Source organism: Vipera berus, assembly GCF_964194415.1.
Source record: "Vipera berus genome assembly, chromosome: 2".
Lineage (NCBI taxonomy): Eukaryota > Metazoa > Chordata > Lepidosauria > Squamata > Viperidae > Vipera > Vipera berus.
Genome location: NC_138203.1, coordinates 8,061,362 through 8,080,078, shown reverse-complemented (window position 1 = coordinate 8,080,078; position 18,717 = coordinate 8,061,362). Strand labels below are relative to the sequence as shown.

At 45.7% G+C, this 18,717-nt stretch overlaps 2 protein-coding genes across 7 annotated transcripts in view; one reads left to right on the top strand and one right to left on the bottom strand.

The window, feature by feature from the left end:
- Window positions 1-830: 830 nt before the first annotated feature.
- Window positions 831-16,758, top strand: AQP7 (aquaporin 7; the record flags this gene model as incomplete). Its single annotated transcript, XM_081316324.1, has 7 exons — window positions 831-859; window positions 1,038-1,149; window positions 3,161-3,287; window positions 5,365-5,502; window positions 9,273-9,391; window positions 11,453-11,670; window positions 16,596-16,758. 7 exons carry the CDS (start codon window positions 831-833, stop codon window positions 16,756-16,758), a joined length of 906 nt encoding a protein of 301 aa, XP_081172450.1.
- The window catches only part of TPGS2 (tubulin polyglutamylase complex subunit 2), an 18,362-nt gene continuing 15,191 nt past the window's right edge, over window positions 15,547-18,717 (bottom strand). For 4 of the 6 annotated variants that reach the window (XM_081320800.1, XM_081320803.1, XM_081320804.1 and 1 more), the window contains 2 exons: window positions 18,248-18,335; window positions 15,547-17,378 (listed from right to left, as the gene is read on the bottom strand). In XM_081320800.1, coding sequence (XP_081176926.1) covers window positions 17,032-17,378; window positions 18,248-18,335 — 435 coding nt within the window. In that variant the 3' untranslated portion in view covers window positions 15,547-17,031. The remainder of the gene's footprint in view (window positions 17,379-18,247; window positions 18,336-18,717) is intronic. The other 2 variants (XM_081320801.1, XM_081320802.1) reach the window with 2 other exon arrangements.

The window sequence follows — 18,717 nt, the reverse complement described above, 5'->3', positions numbered from 1 at the left end:
CCCTGTGCTAGGGGAATTGATCTTCCCTCTGGATGGCTGGCTCAGGAATTCTGGGAGTTGAAGTCCACCAGTCATAAAAGAGCCAAGGTTGCCTACCCCTGTGCTAGGGGAATTAATCTTCCCTCTGGATGGCTGGCTCAGGAATTCTGGGAGTTGAAGTCCACCAGTCATAAAAGAGCCAAGGTTGCCTACCCCTGGTTTAGTCTCTAGATGTTTTGTTATTCTGCTGGTGATTTCTTGTTTACGTTTCCACTTGAACGGAGATGTGTTCTTATTTCTGACCTTGGGTTACGAGTGGGAGAATTTTTGCAAATTGTTATGTTAATTATACCGGTCTAACTCATCCTAAAATTACAGTATGTTCCACTGTTTCACGATGAAAGGATGAAAGTCATGTCCCAACATTTAATAACTCTCCCAGCTATTGCTCTCTGATGTTCCTTTGTTATATTTTCACGTGTTCGATCTACTCGGAGACCACTGTACAATTATGTAATTTATTCTCCCCTTCTGACATGAGTTTGACATTATTTTTCCAGGAACCCATATCACAAATCCTCTGGGTTACAATTAGAGATTGATACGATCTCTTGATATTATCACATCTATAGTTAGCCTGTGAATAGATGCCAGATGAATATTTCCATTTGTTGCTTCTGAAACAAGCAGGAGGGTGAACGTTGCTTAATTTAATTCCATCCTTTGTTACCCCTTGAAAATTCTCAGATTTCATTTTGGATTCTGCAAGAATTCCTGGAGGCAGTTCTGCTTTTTTTTCACAATGGATTTGAGGTCACAATGCTGTAAATGCTTGGTGGGTCCTTGGTGTCATGGTGGCCCAGGAGATGGTGACAAAAGGGTGGGTGGGGTGGTGGAAAGGGCTATATAAGGACAGCAGATGCTCAATTGACCGGTTAGACTTTAACCAGATGGTGGGAACTGTCAGTACGCACCCGGGAGGAGATGAAAGAACACAGTTGCATTTGAAGCCACTGCAAACTTGAGTCTTTTTAGCGTGACATCTTCCTTTCCAACAGAAGTCCTATCTGGGTGAACGAGATGTTGGGAAAATTAGTCAACGTGGTGACGATCCGGAACGAAACGGTCCGACAGGGCCTGGCAGAAGCTCTGGGGACCTTCCTCTTGATGGTGAGAAGACGTGGTGTGTGTTGGGGAGAAGGTGTTAGGACAGGGTTTCTCAGCTGTGGCAATTTGAAGATGGGTGGACTTCAACTCCCAGAATTCCCCCCAGCCAGCAACGCAAGTCCACCCATCTTCAAGTTGGTGGGTTTTGGGGGGAAAAAACTAAGTTATAAGATGGTCCATGTGGGTGGGTGAGTGGGTGGGCAAGGATGGAAATATTGGAAGCATGCCTTTTCCTGGCTTATGGAATTTTTGGTGAAAGAAAAAGAAAAATGAAATTTTTACTAGTGGGTTTGAAGATTAGAAAGTATAGCTCATGGAAGTTACAATGTAACTTTAGCAAGAATAGCAAAATACTCTATAAATGTATCCATAACCACTCTCAAGAAGATTGGTAGGAATTTTTTCATCATTTTTCTCTTTCTTTCTTTCTTTCTTTCTTTCTTTCTTTCTTTCTTTCTTTCTTTCTTTCTTTCTTTCTTTCTTTCTTTCTCTTTTTCATCCTCCCTTCCTCTTTTCCTTCCTTCCTTCCTCCCTCCTTCTTTCTTTCTTTCTTTCTTTCTTTCTTTCTTTCTTTCTTTTTCATCCTCCCTTCCTTCCTCTCTCCCTCTTTTCCTTCTTCTTTCTTTCTTTCTTTCTTTCTTTCTTTCTTTCTTTCTTTCTTTCTTTCTTTCTTTCTTTCTTTCTTTCTTTCTTTCTTCTTTTTCTTTCTTTTTCATCCTCCCTTCCTCTTTTCCTTCCTTTCTCCCTCCCTCCCTCCCTCCCTCCCTCTTTCTTTCTTTCTTTCTTTCTTTCTTTCTTTCTTTCTTTCTTTCTTTCTTTCTTTCTTTCTTTCTCTCTCTCTCTCTTTCTTTCTTTCTTTCTTTCTTTCTTCCTTTCTTTTTCTTCTTTCCTTCCTTCCTTCCCTTTCTCCCTTCTTTTCCTTCCTTCCTTCCTTCCTTCCTTCCTTCCTTCCTTCCTTCCTTCCTTCCTTCCTTCCTTCCTTCCTCTCTCCCTATTTTCCTTCCTTCCTTCCTCTCTCCCTATTTTCCTTCCTTCCTTCCTTCCTCCCACCCTCCGTCCCTCCCTCTTTCTTTCTTCCTTCCTTCTTCCCTCCCTCTTTCTTTCTTTCTTTCTTTCTTTCTTTCTTTCTTTCTTTCTTTCTTTCTTTCTTTCTTTCTTTCCCTTTTCTATTTCTTTTCTTTTACCATTTACTATTTTTCTTTATTGTCTATATTTGCTCTTCTGGTTTTTATTTTGTTTTAAAAATGGTCAACACAAATGGTAAGAAACCAAAACAAAAGCCAGGTTTGGCTCAAGCAACCTCTGACCGAGAGACCTTCAACAACCTCGGAGTCATGCCTGCTTGGACTCAGATGTGCCAAAGACCATTATGCTTGAGGTTGATGTTAGTAATATTGATATTAGTAGTGATACTTTGTCATCATCTTTGTTTATGTGCAAGCAGCTTTGTAGGTGCTCTATATTGGGAAATTAGTTATATAAAAGCAAATGTCTCATGCTTTAGGTACAGGGGATTGCTTACATGAAAAGAGCATGCTGAGGGGAGGGGGGGGGAAAGGAGTCATGGTGGAGCCTGGGTTGTTGTGTATGAGTCATCATCTAGGAATTATTTTTCTGTACCTTTTGGTTCCTAGTACCAAGACCAGATCTCTTTGTTCTGGAAAGGGATTAAAAGGTGGAAGAACTCTTTCCTGGCTGTTGCCTTCATCTCTCTACCAGCCACGAAGAGAGATGGGGACACCCAACTCTATTTTGATCAAAATAAAAGTTGTTTGCTGGCTGAAACCTCGGCTGGGGAGTTTCTTTTGGCTCTTTTCAATTCCTGAGTAATGCTGGGGCGATTGTGAGGCTAAGTGTAAAACCTTACACTAGTTTTTTTTCCCCAGAATTTCCCAGCTAGCATGGGAATTGGAGTCCACAAGTCTCAAAGTTGCCAGGTTTGGAGAAACCCCCCCACCCTGCCCTATCTAAAATGGCAGAGTTTCTGGGAGACCTTTTCTTTTTCTCCTGACAGAGTTTTGGCCTTGGCACCGTGGCACAAGTTGTGTTGGGAAAGAACAGTTTTGGAGACTACCTGAGCATCAACCTTGGGTTTGGGTTTGGTGTCATGTTGGGAGTCCATGCGGCTGGCGGAATCTCAGGTGAGACTAGAAGGTGAGGGAGGGGGCCTGATTAGTAAACTGGGCAACTGATGATGTTATCTAGATTGGAAATGAAATGCCTGCAAGGTCAGAGAGTACCAAGGACTTTATAGTTCTCCTCCTCCTCCTCCTCCTCCCCCCCAAACCCCTCCCCCTTCTAGCAGCAATGATAGAATAGAAGAACAGAGTTGGAAGGGACCTTGGAGGTCTTCTAGTCCAACCCCCTGCTTAGGCAGGAAACCCTATACTATTTCTGGCCAATGGTTGTCCAATCTCTTCTTAAAAACTTCCAGTGTTGGAGCACCCACAGCTTCTGGAGGCAAGTTGTTCCACTGGTTAATTGTCCTCACTCAGGAAATTTCTCTTTAGTTCTAGGTTGCTTCTCTCTTTGGTTAGTTTGCATCCGTTCGTTGCTTCTTGTCCTGCCTTCGGGTGCTTTGGAGAATGGCTTGACTCCCTTTTCTTTGTGGCAACCCGAGATATTGGAACACTGTTATTGATACTACCTAGTGGGTCACAAAACATCTGCATGAAAACCACCAAGGTTAGAGAGTACCGAGGACCCTATGGTTGTCGTTGTCCTCAAACTTCTCCTCTTCCTCCTCCTCCTCCCAAACCCCTATCCCTCCTAGCACTGATGATGTTCTCTAGTTGGGTCATGAAACATCTGCGTGAAAACCACCAATCTCAGAGAGCACCAAGGACTCCACAGTTCAACCCTGAACTACAAACATTTTCTTCTATACTGTCCTTCACAACCCATCTTGAAACTACAAGTCCCAGAGTTCTCAAGCCACGAGGCTCAGTGTTTCTCAACCTTGATAAGTCTTGGACACTGGCTGATGTATCCTGGGAAGTGAAGTCCACCCATTTTCAAGTTGTCAAGGCTGAGAAACACTCTTCTAGATAGTGCAAAGATTTTCCTTCACCTGTTGTTAAAAAAAGACCTTTGGCGATCTCCACTGCGCCCGGAGGACATGATAGAGGGTGGATCCTTTTGCTGAATATTATTCCTACTACTTTCCCTAACGTTGGTTTCAACATAAGCTGTGATATCATGTCTATGGAGATTCTTAGTCATCCAGGTCATGGTTGTTCCAAGGGTGCTTTTTCACGAGGCAACTGGGCTTCCTTGTTTTTCTTTGAAGACGTTTCACTTCTCATCCAAGAAGCTTCTTCAGCTCTGACTGGATGGTGGGGGAATGGAAGGATTTATACTCCTTGCAGACAGCTGGTCATTTGCATCCTTTTAGAGAGTCGTTCAGGCCACTTGGAGGTTTATCTATATCCTAAGAAGTGGAAAGGGACGCGGTGGCTCAGTGGGTTAGGACGCTGAGCTTGTCGATCAGAAGGTCGGCAGTTTGGCGGTTTGAATCCCAAGTGCCGGGTAGCAGAGTGAGCGCCTGTTACTCGTCCCAGCTTCTGCCAACCTAGCAGTTTGAAAGCACGTAAAAATGCAAGTAGAAAAATAGGGACCACTACAGTGGGAAGGTAACAGCGTTCCGTGCGCTTTTGGCGTCTAGTCATGCCGGCCACATGACCACGGAGACGTCCTCGGACAAGCGCTGGCTCTTCGGCTTTGAAACAGAGATGAGCACCGGCCCCTAGAGTCGGAAATGACTGGCACGCATGTGCGGGGGAACCTTTACCTTTACCTTTTAAGAAGTGGAAATGGGTGTGGAGCCTTCTTGGCTGCAGGATGTTTTCTGCCCTGGGTCCCTTCACACCCATTTGCATTAAACAGGTGACCTTGAGGACACAGGTAAACCTGCAGGTGGCCTCAACGACTCTCGAAAAGAATGCAAATGACCAGCTGTCTGCAAGGAATATAAATCCTTCCATTCCCCACCATCCAGTCAGAGCTGAAGAAGCTTCTTGGACGAGAAGCTAAACATCTTGAAAAGAAAAACAAGAAAGTCCAGTTGCCTCTTGAAAAAGCACCCTTGGAACTGAGATTTCATGACATTTTATTGCGTAATGATGTGGATCGTGGTTAGTTCTATTAAACCAGCAGGTTGCTGTCCCTCTTCCTGCTACCATCCTAATAGTTCTCCTCCTGCTGTCTTGTCGTCACCAGGTGCTCATATGAACGCGTCCATCAGTTTCGCCAACTGTGTGGTAGGAAATCTACTCTGGCGCAAACTCCCGGCCTACGTGATTGGACAGTTCTTTGGATCCTTCACCGCATCGGCTGTTATTTTTGTTTTATATTATGGTATGTACAAATCCTCCTTTGTTTGCAGGAGGGAAAAAAAAACAATTACAGGGAGTCCTCAACTTATGACCGCAGTTGAGCCCAACATTTTTTTAATACAAGTTTTATTGATTTTTTTAATATTTACATATACATATATTTGTGAAACAATATGGTGGTTGGGTAGTTAAAATAAGAAATAACCAGTTGTAAATAGTTCAGGTTACATCAACAGAGATGCCCTAATTCTCTTAGTTATTACATAGTCAAAATAGGCAAGTTAGTACATTTCTAGTTGTAACCTAGTCAATCAACAAAATATATTTTCAGTAATACATATCAATATCCTCTTTTTAAATTTGATCTAATTGCAATAGGATATTCTAGAATAGCCGATAGTATATAGGAAAAAGCTTAATTTTTGGGTAACCCACAATTCCCTATTTCAATAAAGAATAAATTTTGTCTACAAAACTTATATTGTTCATTACAAAGCATTCTTATGTTTTACCATTAAAGTCTAATTTTCATCTGAACAAATCACCAGTTATTAAAAATATATTTTTTGCCTTAACCATTCAACAATTATTAAAATACTATCTTTTATATATAAAATTCTAGATTCTACACTATGGTTCCAAAATAACCACTGAAGATTCTATAAGTCATCTTGACCGTACATCAATTATTAAAATAATATCTTTTGATATGTCATTCCAAGTTCTATAATATAGTTTGGAGTTATATTCTAAAAGCTGACTTTTTTTTTTCCTTTACAGATCTAAAAGCTAAATGTAAAATCAGTTATATTTTTTAGGGATTCCCCTTAATCCATAGAAAGATATTTTTATAGTCTATCTTTAGGAATCCCAAGAGCCCAACATTTCTGTTGCTAAGAGAGACATTTGTCAAGTGGCAGATGCTGAGATAGTCACACGGTTATTAAATGTATCTGGCTTTCCCACTGACTTTGTTTGTCCAAAGGTCGCAAAAGGGGATCATGTGACCCTGGGAAGAGCAACCGTCATAAATCGGAGTCAGTTTTCAAGAGTCTGAATTTTGATCACATAACCGTAGGGAGGCTGCAGTGGTCTTTAAGTGTGAAAAACGGTCATAAGTCATTTTTTCCCAGTGCCGTTGTAACTTGGAACAGTCACTAGATGAACTGTTGCAGGTTGAGGACTATCTAGAGTCTCTTTATCTCAGGGGTAGCCAACCTTGGAAACTTTTAAGACTTGTGGACTTCAAACACCCAGAATTCCCCAACCAGCCATATTGGGAGTTGAAGTCTACAAGTGTTAAATGTTGCCAAGATTGGACGCCCTCCCCTTATTGGAAAAAGCTCTACATTTCTGTGCTGGGAGTGAGAAGGAGGAGGAGGAGGAGGAGGAGGAGGAGGAGGAGGAGGCCATCCCGTAAGGATACATCTCCGAGTACAGATGTGCAGCTTTCTCTTTGTTTTATGAGCCAGCTGCAGTCTAATTCTATAATGCAATCTCACGTTTAATGATTGGGGAATCCTTTGGTGCTCTCTGAGCTTGCTTGTTTTCTTGCAGACCTTTCATTACCAAACTAGCGAACATCATCAGTGATAGTCTAGCACTGATGATGTTACCTAGTTAGGGTAATGAAACGTCTGCAAGAAAACAAGAAAGCTCAGAGAACACCAAGGACTCTTCCTCCTCCTCCTCCTCCTCCCCATGATAAACCCCACTCCATTCTAGCACTAATGAAGTTATCTAGTTGGGTCATAAAATATCTGCAAGAAAACAACCAAGTTCAGAGAGCAACAAAGTCCCTGTGGTTCTCCTCCTCCTTCTCTTCTCCTCTTGTCCCCTCCTTTTTCACTCCTCTTCCTCCTCCTCTCTGCAAATCACACTCCCTTCTAGCACTGCTGATGTTACCTAGTTGGGTCATGAAACATCTGCAAGAAAAACACCAAGCTAAGAGAGCACCAAGGACTCCACAGTCCTCATTGTTGTCCTCTTCCTCCTCCTCCTCCTCTCTGCAAACCCCTCTCCTTCCATGCATTGATAATGTTCCCTAATTGGGTCATGAACGTCTGCAAGAAAACTACCAAGCTCAGAGAGCATCAAAGATCCTCTGGTCTTCCTCCTCCTCCCACACACACACCTCCTTTCTAACACTGATGAAGTTACCTGGTTGGGTAATGAAACATCTGCATGAAAACAACCAAGCTCAGAGAGCACCAAACACCCTGCGGTCGTCTTCTTCTTCTTCTTCTTCTTCTTCTTCTTCTTCTTCTTCTTCTTCTTCTTCTTCTTCTTCTTCTTCTTCTTCTTCTTCTTCTTCTTCTTCTTCTTCTTCTTCTTCTTCTTCTTCTTCTTCTTCTTCTTCTTCTTCTCCTCTTCCTCCTCCTTCTCCTCTTCCTCCTCCTCCTCCTCCTCTTCCTCCTCCTTCTCCTTCTCCTTCTCCTCTTCCTCCTCCTCCTCCTCCTCTTCCTCCTCCTCCTCCTTCTTCCTCCTTCCTCCTCCTCCTCCTCCCAATCTCACCTGCTTTCTAACACTGATGAGGTTACCTGGTTGGGTCATGAAACGTCTGCAAGAAAACTACCAAGCTCAGAGAGCACCAAGGACCCCTCATTTCACCCCTGAGCTACAAATATTCTCCTTCAATGATTGGGGACTTCAATTAACCTCATGGAGACTGGTAGACTCATGCTTAGGCCATAATAACCCTGTTTCTGGGAAGCCTCTTGAAGGATGCGACTGTCGATTTAATCCCCAAAGAGGCCATCATTTGCTAGGAAACCAGCAAGAAGCAGAGATCTTATTTTACAGATCGTCCTTCTTTTCATTCAACTAGACACACCCAATACCTGCAACTGTTCGTTGCATGTTTTAGCCTCCACCCACCTGATCATTTTTAAGAAAAGAAATCTATTAAGCTGCTAAAATTACATTTTCCACATTTCTGAAATGACATCACACCCACTGGATGTCCTCCATGCCAAACTGTAAGTCTTCTATTTATATTTTTGGCACGAGTACTGAGGTAATTTCTACTGGTTTTGAAGCAGGAGACACACAATATGAAAATGCCAGGCCTGAAAAAAAATAAAAGGCAAATTCTCTTTACTGCTCATCTCCTGGCCTTCTTTAACAAGCCCCCAAATAGGGGACAGTATTTGGTTAAGGTGGTTTAGATTTGGGGGGGAAAAAAGTCTGTTTGAGCCTCAGTACTGCTGGGATAAGAGACCACTAGGAAATCCCAAGGCTGCAGGTTGGAATGGGGAGTCATGAAGTCATTCCTCATGGAGGTGATGGCAGAAATTAGCCTCCCCACCCCAGAACTGGGCCTGCCTTGAGAATACAGGTAGTCCTCGACTTAATGACCACAACTGCTGCCAAGTAAGACAGTGTTAAATGAGTTCTGCCCCATTTTACGACCTTTCCTGACACGGTTCTTAAGCGAATCACTGCACCTCTTAAACAGTAACATCGTTGTTGAGTGAAGCCAGCTTCCCCGTTGCCTTTGCTTGCCGGAAGTTCGCAAAAGCGGATCACGGGACCCTGGGGGGGGGGATCGCTGCGACCGTCATAAATATGAACCGACCACTTGAAATTTGTTCGCATGACCGTGGGGAATGCTGCAACGGTCGTTAAGTGAGAAAAAGTATCCTAAGTCCCTTTTTCAGGGATGTTGCACTGAATGGCCACTAAACAAATGGCTGTAAGGACGACCTGTATTTTTTTTAAAAAAAACAAACAAACCTTCCTTTGTGTTTTTCTGTTTGGTCTCCAAATAGTTGCTTCCTTCTTCCCTTTTAGAAGCGCTACAGAATTACACGGGAGGAAACCTGACCGTGACGGGACCGACAGCCACTGCAGGGATCTTTGCCACCTATCCTGCCCCTTATGTGTCTCTGTGGAACGGGTTTCTGCAGGAGGTTAGTGTTCTTGAACCCAGGGCTAGAAGCCAGGCCCTGTTTGGTCTAGTGGTGGTGAAGGCACCTTTTGTGTAGAACAGCCCTTCAGATACCAGAAGACTATTTTCGTTCTGTTGGAGGAAAAGTCTTCATCGTGGTTCAGTCCAAGCCGGGAATAAACAACATGGCGACTGCTTTAGAAAGAAGGTTGCAGTTTATTGAAGAGGAGAGCCAGAGAGGAAGGTGGCTCTGGAAGAAATGAGAGGAAGCACATGTAGGGAGTGGGTTTTTATACCCTCTGGAGCCTTTTGTTTGGAGCTATTTCCTGTTCCTGTTTGAGGCTTTGTATTTCCTGTGTCATGTATTCTGACGAGTCTGAGTGTCCCCCTTTGGCATCTGTGGGTTAGTCCTATTATGTCCTGTCTTAGAGTTTGGGTGGGGTATGTAGATTTTTAGGTGTGTTTGTCGTCTTAATTTTCTAGCTGGGGGCCTCCATCCTTCCTGGATGGTTTACATCTGCATTTCTACAGAGCTGGTTTCTGCTTGGGGGGGAGGGAGACTTGGGGCTACTAAGAAAAACTGGGCATGCTTTTCTGCCTCTTTTAAGATCCTTTGAGGAAATATATTTTTCTGCCCTTTTAATATTTCCTTCTCTGGGGGGCTGACTTCCCACAGTTCCTTCCTTAAATCTTCACTTCTGCCGGCTAAACCCTACTGTGGGGTCCCTGGTGCTCTCTGAGCTTGGTGGTTTTCTTGCAGATGTTTCATGACCCAGCTAGGTAACATCATCAGTGCTAGAAGGGAGAAAGGTTTGTGGGGAAGGGGGGGGGCGAAGAGGAGGAGGAGGAGGAGGAGGAGGACTGTGGGGTCCTTGGTGCTCTCTGAGCTTGGTTGTTTTCTTGCAGGTGTATCATGACCCAACTAGGTAACATCATCAATGCTAGAAGGAAGTGGGATTTACTCTTTGTTCATGTACAATAGTAGGCTACTGTGTATATACAAGAAGCAAACTCCAGTCCCTTTTAACACTGATGTGACCTACTTGGATAATTAAATGACTGCAAGAAAATAACCAAGCTCAGAGAACACCAAGGACCCCCACGGTCCTCCTCTTTCCTCCGCTCCACACCCCCCCACTCCCTTCTAAAAGTGATGTTACCTAGTTGGGTCATGAAACAGCTGCAAGAAAACCACCCAGCTCGGAGAGCAGCAAGGACCCACAATCTCCTCTTCCTCCTCTTCTCCCACAAACCCCGCTCCCTTCTAGCACTGATGATGGTTACCTAGTTGGGTCATGAAACGTATGCAAGAAAACCACCCAGCTCGGAGAGCAGCAAGGACCCACAATCTCCTCTTCCTCCTCTTCTCCCACAAACCCCGCTCCCTTCTAGCACTGATGATGGTTACCTAGTTGGGTCATGAAACGTATGCAAGAAAACCACCCAGCTCGGAGAGCAGCAAGGACCCACAATCTCCTCTTCCTCCTCTTCTCCCACAAACCCCGCTCCCTTCTAGCACTGATGATGTTACCTAGTTGGGTCATGAAACGTATGCAAGAAAACCACCCAGCTCGGAGAGCACCCAGGATCCCGCAGTTCAGGGCTGAGCTACAAATAATCTTTAGGGTCACACCTTACCCTTTGATTGTCCTAAACCTTCATGCCTCTCTTCCTCCTCCTCCCTTCTAGCCCTGATGAGGTTACCTAGTCATTTCATGGGACATCTGCAAGGAAGCCAGCCAGCTCAGAGCACCCAGGACCCCATTGTCTTTCTCCTCCTCTTCCTCCCTTCTAGCCCTGATGAGGTTACCTAGTTATTTGATGAGATGTCTGCAAGAAAACAACCCAGCTCAGAGCACCCAGGACCCCATTGCCTTTCTCCTCCTGTTCATCTTCCTCGTCTTCCTCCCTTCTAGCCCTGATGAGGTTACCTAGTCTTTTCACGAGATGCCTGCAAGAAAACCGCCCAGCGCAGAGAGCACCAGGGCCTCCACCGTTCAAGGCTGAGCTACAGATATTCTATAGGGTCCCACCCTGCCCTCGGATCATCTTGAGCCTTCACGCCCATCTGTCTCTTCCGCAGGTTATTGCAAGCAGCATGCTGATGATCGGTATTCTCGTCATCCACGACGTGAAGAACGCCAGGGCGCTGCCAGGCACCAATGCCTTCATCACCGGGCTGTTGGTCGTCGTCATTGGCATGTCCATGGGGATGAACACCGGCTACGCCATTAACCCTTCCAGGGATCTACCCCCGCGGATTTTTACTGCTCTTGCTGGATGGGGTTTACAAGTGTTTCGGTGAGTTGGTGGCACTGAGTTTACCGATAAGGACTATCACGCCATCTGGCGTGGTAGGACTTCTGCCATCTTACATTACAGGTAGTTCTCAACTTACGACCCACAACTGAGCCCAAAATTTCCACTGTTAAGTGAGACATTTGTTAAGTGAGTTTTTGCCCCAATTTTACGACTTTTTCTTGCTGCTGTTGTTAACTGAATCGGGGCAATTGGTGACGTTAGTCACACGGTCGTTAAGAGAATCCGGCTTCCCGCATTTGACTTGGCTTGTCAGAAGGTGGCAAAGGGGGATGAAGTGACCCCGGGATCATGTGACCCTGGTATGCTGAGACCGTCATAAATACAAGCCAGAGATTTGATGCGACCTACCAGAGGTTGCAGTATGTGGATTGAGAACTTCCAGAAGTACAGGCAGGATTTCGAAGAGGCAGAGGAACTAGAGATCAAATTGCCAACATACGCTGGATCATGGAGAAAGCTAGAGAGTTCCAGAAAAACATCTACTTCTGCTTCATTGACTATGCTAAAGCCTTTGATTGTGTGGATCACAACAAACTGTGGCAAGTTCTTAAAGAGATGGGAGTATCAGACCATCTCATTTGTCTCTTGAGAAACCTATATGTGGGTCAAGAAGCGACAGTGAGAACTGGACACGGAAGCACTGATTGGTTCAAAATTGGGAAAGGAGTCCGGCAAGGCTGTATACTGTCGCCCTGCCTATTTAACTTATATGCAGAGCACATCATGAGAAAGGCAGGACTACATGAATCAAAAGTTGGAATTAAGATTGCCGGGAGAAATATCAACAACCTACGATATGCAGATGATACCACTCTAATGGCAGAAAGTGAAGAGGAACTAAAGAGCCTCTTGTTGCGGGTGAAGAAGGAGTGTGCAAAAGTTGGGTTGACATTAAGAAAACCAAGATCATGGCATCCGGCCCTCTCAATTCCTGGCAAATAGATGGGGAAGAAATGGAGGTAGTGACAGATTTTATTTTCCAGGGCTCCAAGATCACTGCAGATGGGGATTGCAGCCAAGAAATTAAAAGACGCTTGCTCCTTGGGAGGAAAGCCATGGCAAATCTAGACAGCACACTAAAAAGCAGAGACATCACCCTGTCAACAAAAGTGCATATAGTCAAGGCCATGGTCTTCCCAGTTGCAATGTATGGCTGTGAAAGTTGGACTGTCAGAAAGACTGAGCGCCAAAGAATGGAGGCCTTTGAACTATGGTGCTGGATAAGACTCTTGTGAGTCCCTTGGACTGCAAGGCGATCAAACCGGTCAGTCCTAGAGGAGATCAACCCTGACTGCTCTTTAGAAGGCCAGATCCTGAAGTTGAAACCCAAATACTTTGGCCACCTAATGAGAAGGACTCACTGGAGAAGAGCCTAATGCTGGGAAAGATGGAGGGCAATAGAAGAAGGGGACGACAGAGAATGAGGTGGCTGGATGGAGTCCCTGAAGCAGTAGGCGTGAGCTTAAAGGGACTCCAGAAGATAGTGGAGGACAGGAAGGCCTGGAGGAACATTGTCCAGGGGGTCGCGATGGGTCGGACACGACTTCGCAACTAACAACAACCAGAGGGAGTACTATATGATCAAACACCTGTTTGAATACAGTTAAAAGAATAGATAATTTATGGATATAAAGGGGTCTCATGGTAAAAGAGATAAGATATATAAGTAGTATAGTCATTTTTATAATTATGAAATGTAAAAATATTGGGACGGTGTACATGAATGAAAAGGTTGGACATTTAAAGATTATTAACTTTGAGAAAATTATGACTGACAAGAATGGTTTGAATACAGAGGGGAAACTAAGTTTAAATAAGAATTTTGAAAACAGGACATACGGTGATTTAATATGATTGCTCTAAACACAGCTGAAATATAAACTGATTAAAAAAAAAGATGCTATATGCTGATGTTACTGTTGTTTGTATAAATACAAGAGAAAGCTTTCTATTTCACTTTATATAGATTGAATTTTAAGAATATTTGCCAAATGTTGATAAAAGAAGAAGGCTATTGGATGAAGAGAAGATCAAAGAATGTATAATAATTAACATATTATGGAACTGTAGGAATTATTATTTTTTAAACATACGAACCCAGGTAACATGCTGTTTCCAAATCATTGTAAAAAATTAATAAAATGTATACATAAAAAAAGAAAGAAAAATGAGTCTGTGGCCAAGCGTCTGGATTTTGATCATGGGGATGCTGCAGCGGTGGTAAATCCCTTTTTCAGTGCAGCTGTAATTTTGAGCATTCGCTAAATAAATGATTGCCGTTGACGACTATCCATGCTAGGATCCACGAAGATCTGACCTGCTGTTATAACTAGGTTTATTTCAAACCATGAAGGACTCTGCTCAAGGTCTGAACAAGCATAAGCCGAAGTTGTGATATTGTCACTGAATGGAAGCGGGGTTTTTTTCTTTTCCATTTCCTGTAATACAGTCCTTGACTGTGACCATTTGGAGTTACAACGGCACTTAAGAAAGCGACCGAGGACTGTTTGTCATCCTTACGACCGTTGCAGCATCCCCAGGGTCACATGATCGAAATTCAGAGGCTTGGCAACTGATTCATATTTACGACGGTCGCAGTGTGCCGGGATCAGCCTTTGTGACCTACTGGCAAGCAAAGTCAACGGGGAAATCGGAATCTCTTAGCCATCGGGTTACTGTTCTGATTCAGGGTCAGCCTGTGGGTTCGGCAGTTGGGTCGGACGACTCAGAGGAGGAGGAGGGGGGTGTTGAAGAGCTTGCTGATGATGGCCTTGAGGCTCTGCAGAGCCCTCAGCCGGGCCCCTCCCACCTGGTCACGACGGAGACCCAGCTGTGTGAGCCTGACAGCATGGATGTTCAAGGACGCCCGACGCAGGAGGCAGTCAGTCAGGAGTAAACAGAGGAAGGCAATGCGGCACCTCAGAAGGAGGCAGAGAGAGGCCATGCCCTGAACTGTATTTAAGGGGAATGTGTGGGAGGGCTGGTGTGCTGAAGGCAACCGCTTGGATAGTTCCTGTTTCGTAGCTCCTGTTTCATGGTTGGTGTCTTGTCTTACTCTGTTTTATGTTAATAAATTTGGCAGGCTTTATTCCAGCCTCTTGCCGTTTGTAAAGGGGTTGTCCCTGCTTTTGCTGCAGGGCCGGTAGCAGGCTGGTACAGAACAGTTACTAACTTACCAACTGCACTGACTCACTTAACAACTGGGGCAAGAAATGTCATAAAATGGGGGCAAAACTTGCTTACCAATTGTCTCACTTAACGGCAAAAATTTGGGGCTGAACTGTGGTCAGGTGGTCATATATTTCTAACTGCTCACCCTTCGGGTTGTTACCATTTTGGAGCAATAAACCTTACAGCGTAACAGAGTTGAAAGGGACCTTGGAGGTCTTCTAGTCCAACCCCCTGCTCAAATAGGAGACCCTATACCCGTGGTGGTGAACCTATGGCACGCGAGCCGTCGCCCCAGTCTTTGGCCTTCAGCTGGCTTTTTATAAAACCTTTTCGCTTTAGGCCTCCGCCGCCATGTGCAAAAAAAAAAAAGGTTCAATCAATCAATTTCAAACTTCTTCCGGGGGGGGGGGGGAATGTTCTCGCAAAGTTGAAATTGCTTGATTGAACTTTTAAGTCCCAGCCAGTCTGCCGTTACCACCGCAGCCACGCCCACCCAATTGGCCACACCCACCCAATTGGCCACGCCCACCTGGCACCCAACGATACGTAAGTGGGTTTGGGATTGCGGTTTGGGCACTCGGTCTTTAAAGGTTTCGCCATCACTGCCCTATACCATTTCAGACAAATGGCTGTCCAGTCTCTTCTTAAAAGCCTCCAGTGATGGAGCACCCACAACTTCTGGAGGCAAGCTGTTCCACTGATTAACCGAGTAATGGAAGGGACCTTGGAGGTCTTCTAGTCCAACCCCCTGCTCAAGCAGGAGAACCTATATACCATTCCAGACACATGGCTGTCCAATCTTTTCTTGGTTGTTTATAATTGTGGCGAGGGACGTGGTGGCTCAGTGGGTTAGGACGCTGAGCTTGTTGATCAGGTCGGCAGTTTGGCGGGTCGAATCCCGAGTGCCGCATAACAGAGTGAGTGCCTGTTACTCGTCCCAGCTTCTGCCAACCTAGCAGTTCGAAAGCATGTAAAAATGCAAGTAGGAAAATAGGGACAACTACGGTGGGAAGGTAACAGCGTTCCGTGCGCCTTTGGCGTCTAGTCATGCCGGCCACATGACCACGGAGACGTCCTCGGACAAGCGCTGGCTCTTCGGCTTTGAAACGGAGATGAGCACCGGCCCCTAGAGTCGGAAACGAATAGCATGCATGTGCGGGGGAACCTTTACCTTTTAAATTGTGGCTGGTTATATATACATCTTTGAAATAAATAAATAAGTAAAATATACAAGGGAATGTCCACCAATTGCCAAGAGCAGGGCTCAAACTTGTGTGGCTCCAGGCAACTTTTCAGATCAAACTAACCTTCCAATTTATTACAGGGTTAAAGATGGATTCCCACAATGCCCTGGGCCAGCTGGGAACCATGATTTTAATCTAACTTTGGGAGCAGAAGAAGGCTGACCAATACTGCAGAGGTCACGGCTGAAGGCAGTGTGTCTCAACCTTGGCCACTTGAAGAGGTCCGGACTTCAACTCCCAGAATTCTCCAGCTAGCCATGCTGGCTGAGGAATTCTGGGAGTTGAAGTCCGCACACCTTCAAGGTTGAGACACACGTGCGGACTTTAAAGGTTGAGACCCGTGTGGATTTCAGTGTGTGGACTTCAAATCCCAGAATTCCTCAGCTAGCTGGCTGGGGAATTCTGAGGGTTGGTCCACATATCTCCCAAGTGGCCAAGGTTGAGATGTCCTGGCTTAGGGTCTACTGCTAACCTGGACTTCCTTTTCAGAGCAGGCCACTGCTGGTGGTGGGTGCCGTTGGTGGCCCCAACCCTTGGATGCCTTGTTGGGATGTTCATCTACAACATCCTGGTAGACTTCCACAATCGCTCTCCCTCAGATCCAGGACCTTCAAAGCAAGACCCGGAGGCCGAGATGACGTCTCCCATGTGACCGGAAAGGGCCGCTTTGAAAGGATTATGTTTTTTTGAACATCTGAACGTGCTTTTCTTTCTGGTTCTCGAGGAATACAGGAGATCCTTTGGGGAAGACAGGGACGAGAACGATGGAATTGATCGGCTCCGACGGGAGCTGCACTAGGAATGGTTCTCTTGCTCAACGTGGAGACAGCTGTCCACCTTGAAGACGTGCAGACCAACTTTGATCAGGGAGGAAAACGGACACCCAAGAAAGAGACTTGGAAAAAAATAAATCTACCTGTTAAGATTAGTGGTGGAGACAAGAATAGGCGTCCGTGTTCCAAGGAGAATCCATCCCTGTCCATTTCTGGTCAGAAGCCAGCCGAGATCCTCCTAAATTCATCACCTTTTTCTTTGGATACCAGGCTTGTTTGGGGCCAGGAGGGCAAGAAAAACCAGCTGAGGCCAAGACCACAACTACCCCTTGCCCTAGAAGCAAGGAGAGATGGCTTTTCTCTACTACTGGGACCATCTTCCCCAGCAGGCTGCAACCTCTGTCACTTCCCATCCCATATGGTTGGACCACCTGGCTGGGGTCCTCTTGAGAGTTGCAGCTGAAGAGCTTCGAAGGGCGCCAGGTTGGGGAACAGTGCCCTACGAGTTCACCAGGGATGTATTGCCAGGGAACAAAGGAAGGAAGGAAAGAAGGAAAGAGAGGGAGAGAGGGAGGATGGAATGAAGGAAAGAAAGGGGGAGGGAGAAAGGAGGGAGGGAGGGAAGAAGGGAACAAGTAAAGAAGGAGGGAGGGTGAGAGAGAAGAGTGAGAGAGGGCGGGAGGGAGGGGAAGGATGGATAGAAGGAAGGAAGGAAGGAAGGAAGGAAAGAAGGAAGGAAGGAAAAGAAAGAAAGAGCATGGAAGGAAGGAAAATGAGGAAGCGGGAGGGAGAGAGGAAGGACAGAAGGAAAAAGGAAGGGATGGAAGGAGGTAGGGAGGGATGGAAGGGAGGAAGGGAAAAAAAGGAAGGAAGGAGAGCGGGGGGGGGAAAGAAGGAAATAATTATCCTTGCGATAGTTGTTGGAACGATTCCGTGCAAATCCGGGATAAGAGAACGGGTACATTAAAAACAGCCCCTTCCCCCCTCCCCCCTTTTGTCTTTTGGAAGAGCTGCAGGTGTGGGTCCCCCCACCCCCCCAAAAAAAGAAAGAAAATCAGCCAGGGCTTCAAAAGTCTCTGGCAATAAATATTCGGCAATAAATATTAAGTCCTGCCAAGCAGAAGGAGCCAGGTGGAGCTAGGAGGCTGGGCAAACATTTTGGCGGGGGGGAGGGGCGGTTAGGATGGGGGGTGGGTGGGGATCCAGAGGGAGCTCAAGGCTGCGTTTCCCGTCTTTTGGACAAGCTCCCGCCCTGGGAAGGGTTCCGGGGGGACCCTCCAGCCGTCTGGCTCTTCTGAGACGAGGCCTGTTGGGACGGTGACCTCTTCTTCACCGGAGGCATCTTGGTTTTGCTGTGGAAAACCTTACTGGGGTCCAGCTTGTTGACGAACGAGTCAGCCACTTCCGACAGCTGCTCCGTGTCGAGTGTGATGGGCTTGTACATGTTGAACCATTGCTGGAAGAGGAGGAAGAGGAAAAACGGGAGTCAGAGCAGGGGTTTGGGAAGGGACCCCGGGATTTCCTAGCCAATTGGTCTCTCTCGGTGCTCTCTGAGCTTGCTTGTTTTCTTGCAGACGTTTCATTATCCAATTAAGATCATCAGTGCTAGAAGGGAAGAGGGTGGGGAGAGGAGGAGGAGGACAGGAGGGTCCTTGGTGCTCTCCGAGCTGGGTTGTTTTCTTGCAGATGTTTCATGACCCAACTAGGTAACACCATCAGTGCTGGTAAGGAGTGGGGAAACTCTTAAAAAAGATGAAAACTCTTTTAATTTCACAATTTATGGACAGACTCAAACCATGGTTTGCCAATGCGCGAGCATCCCAGACTAAGCCAAGTCC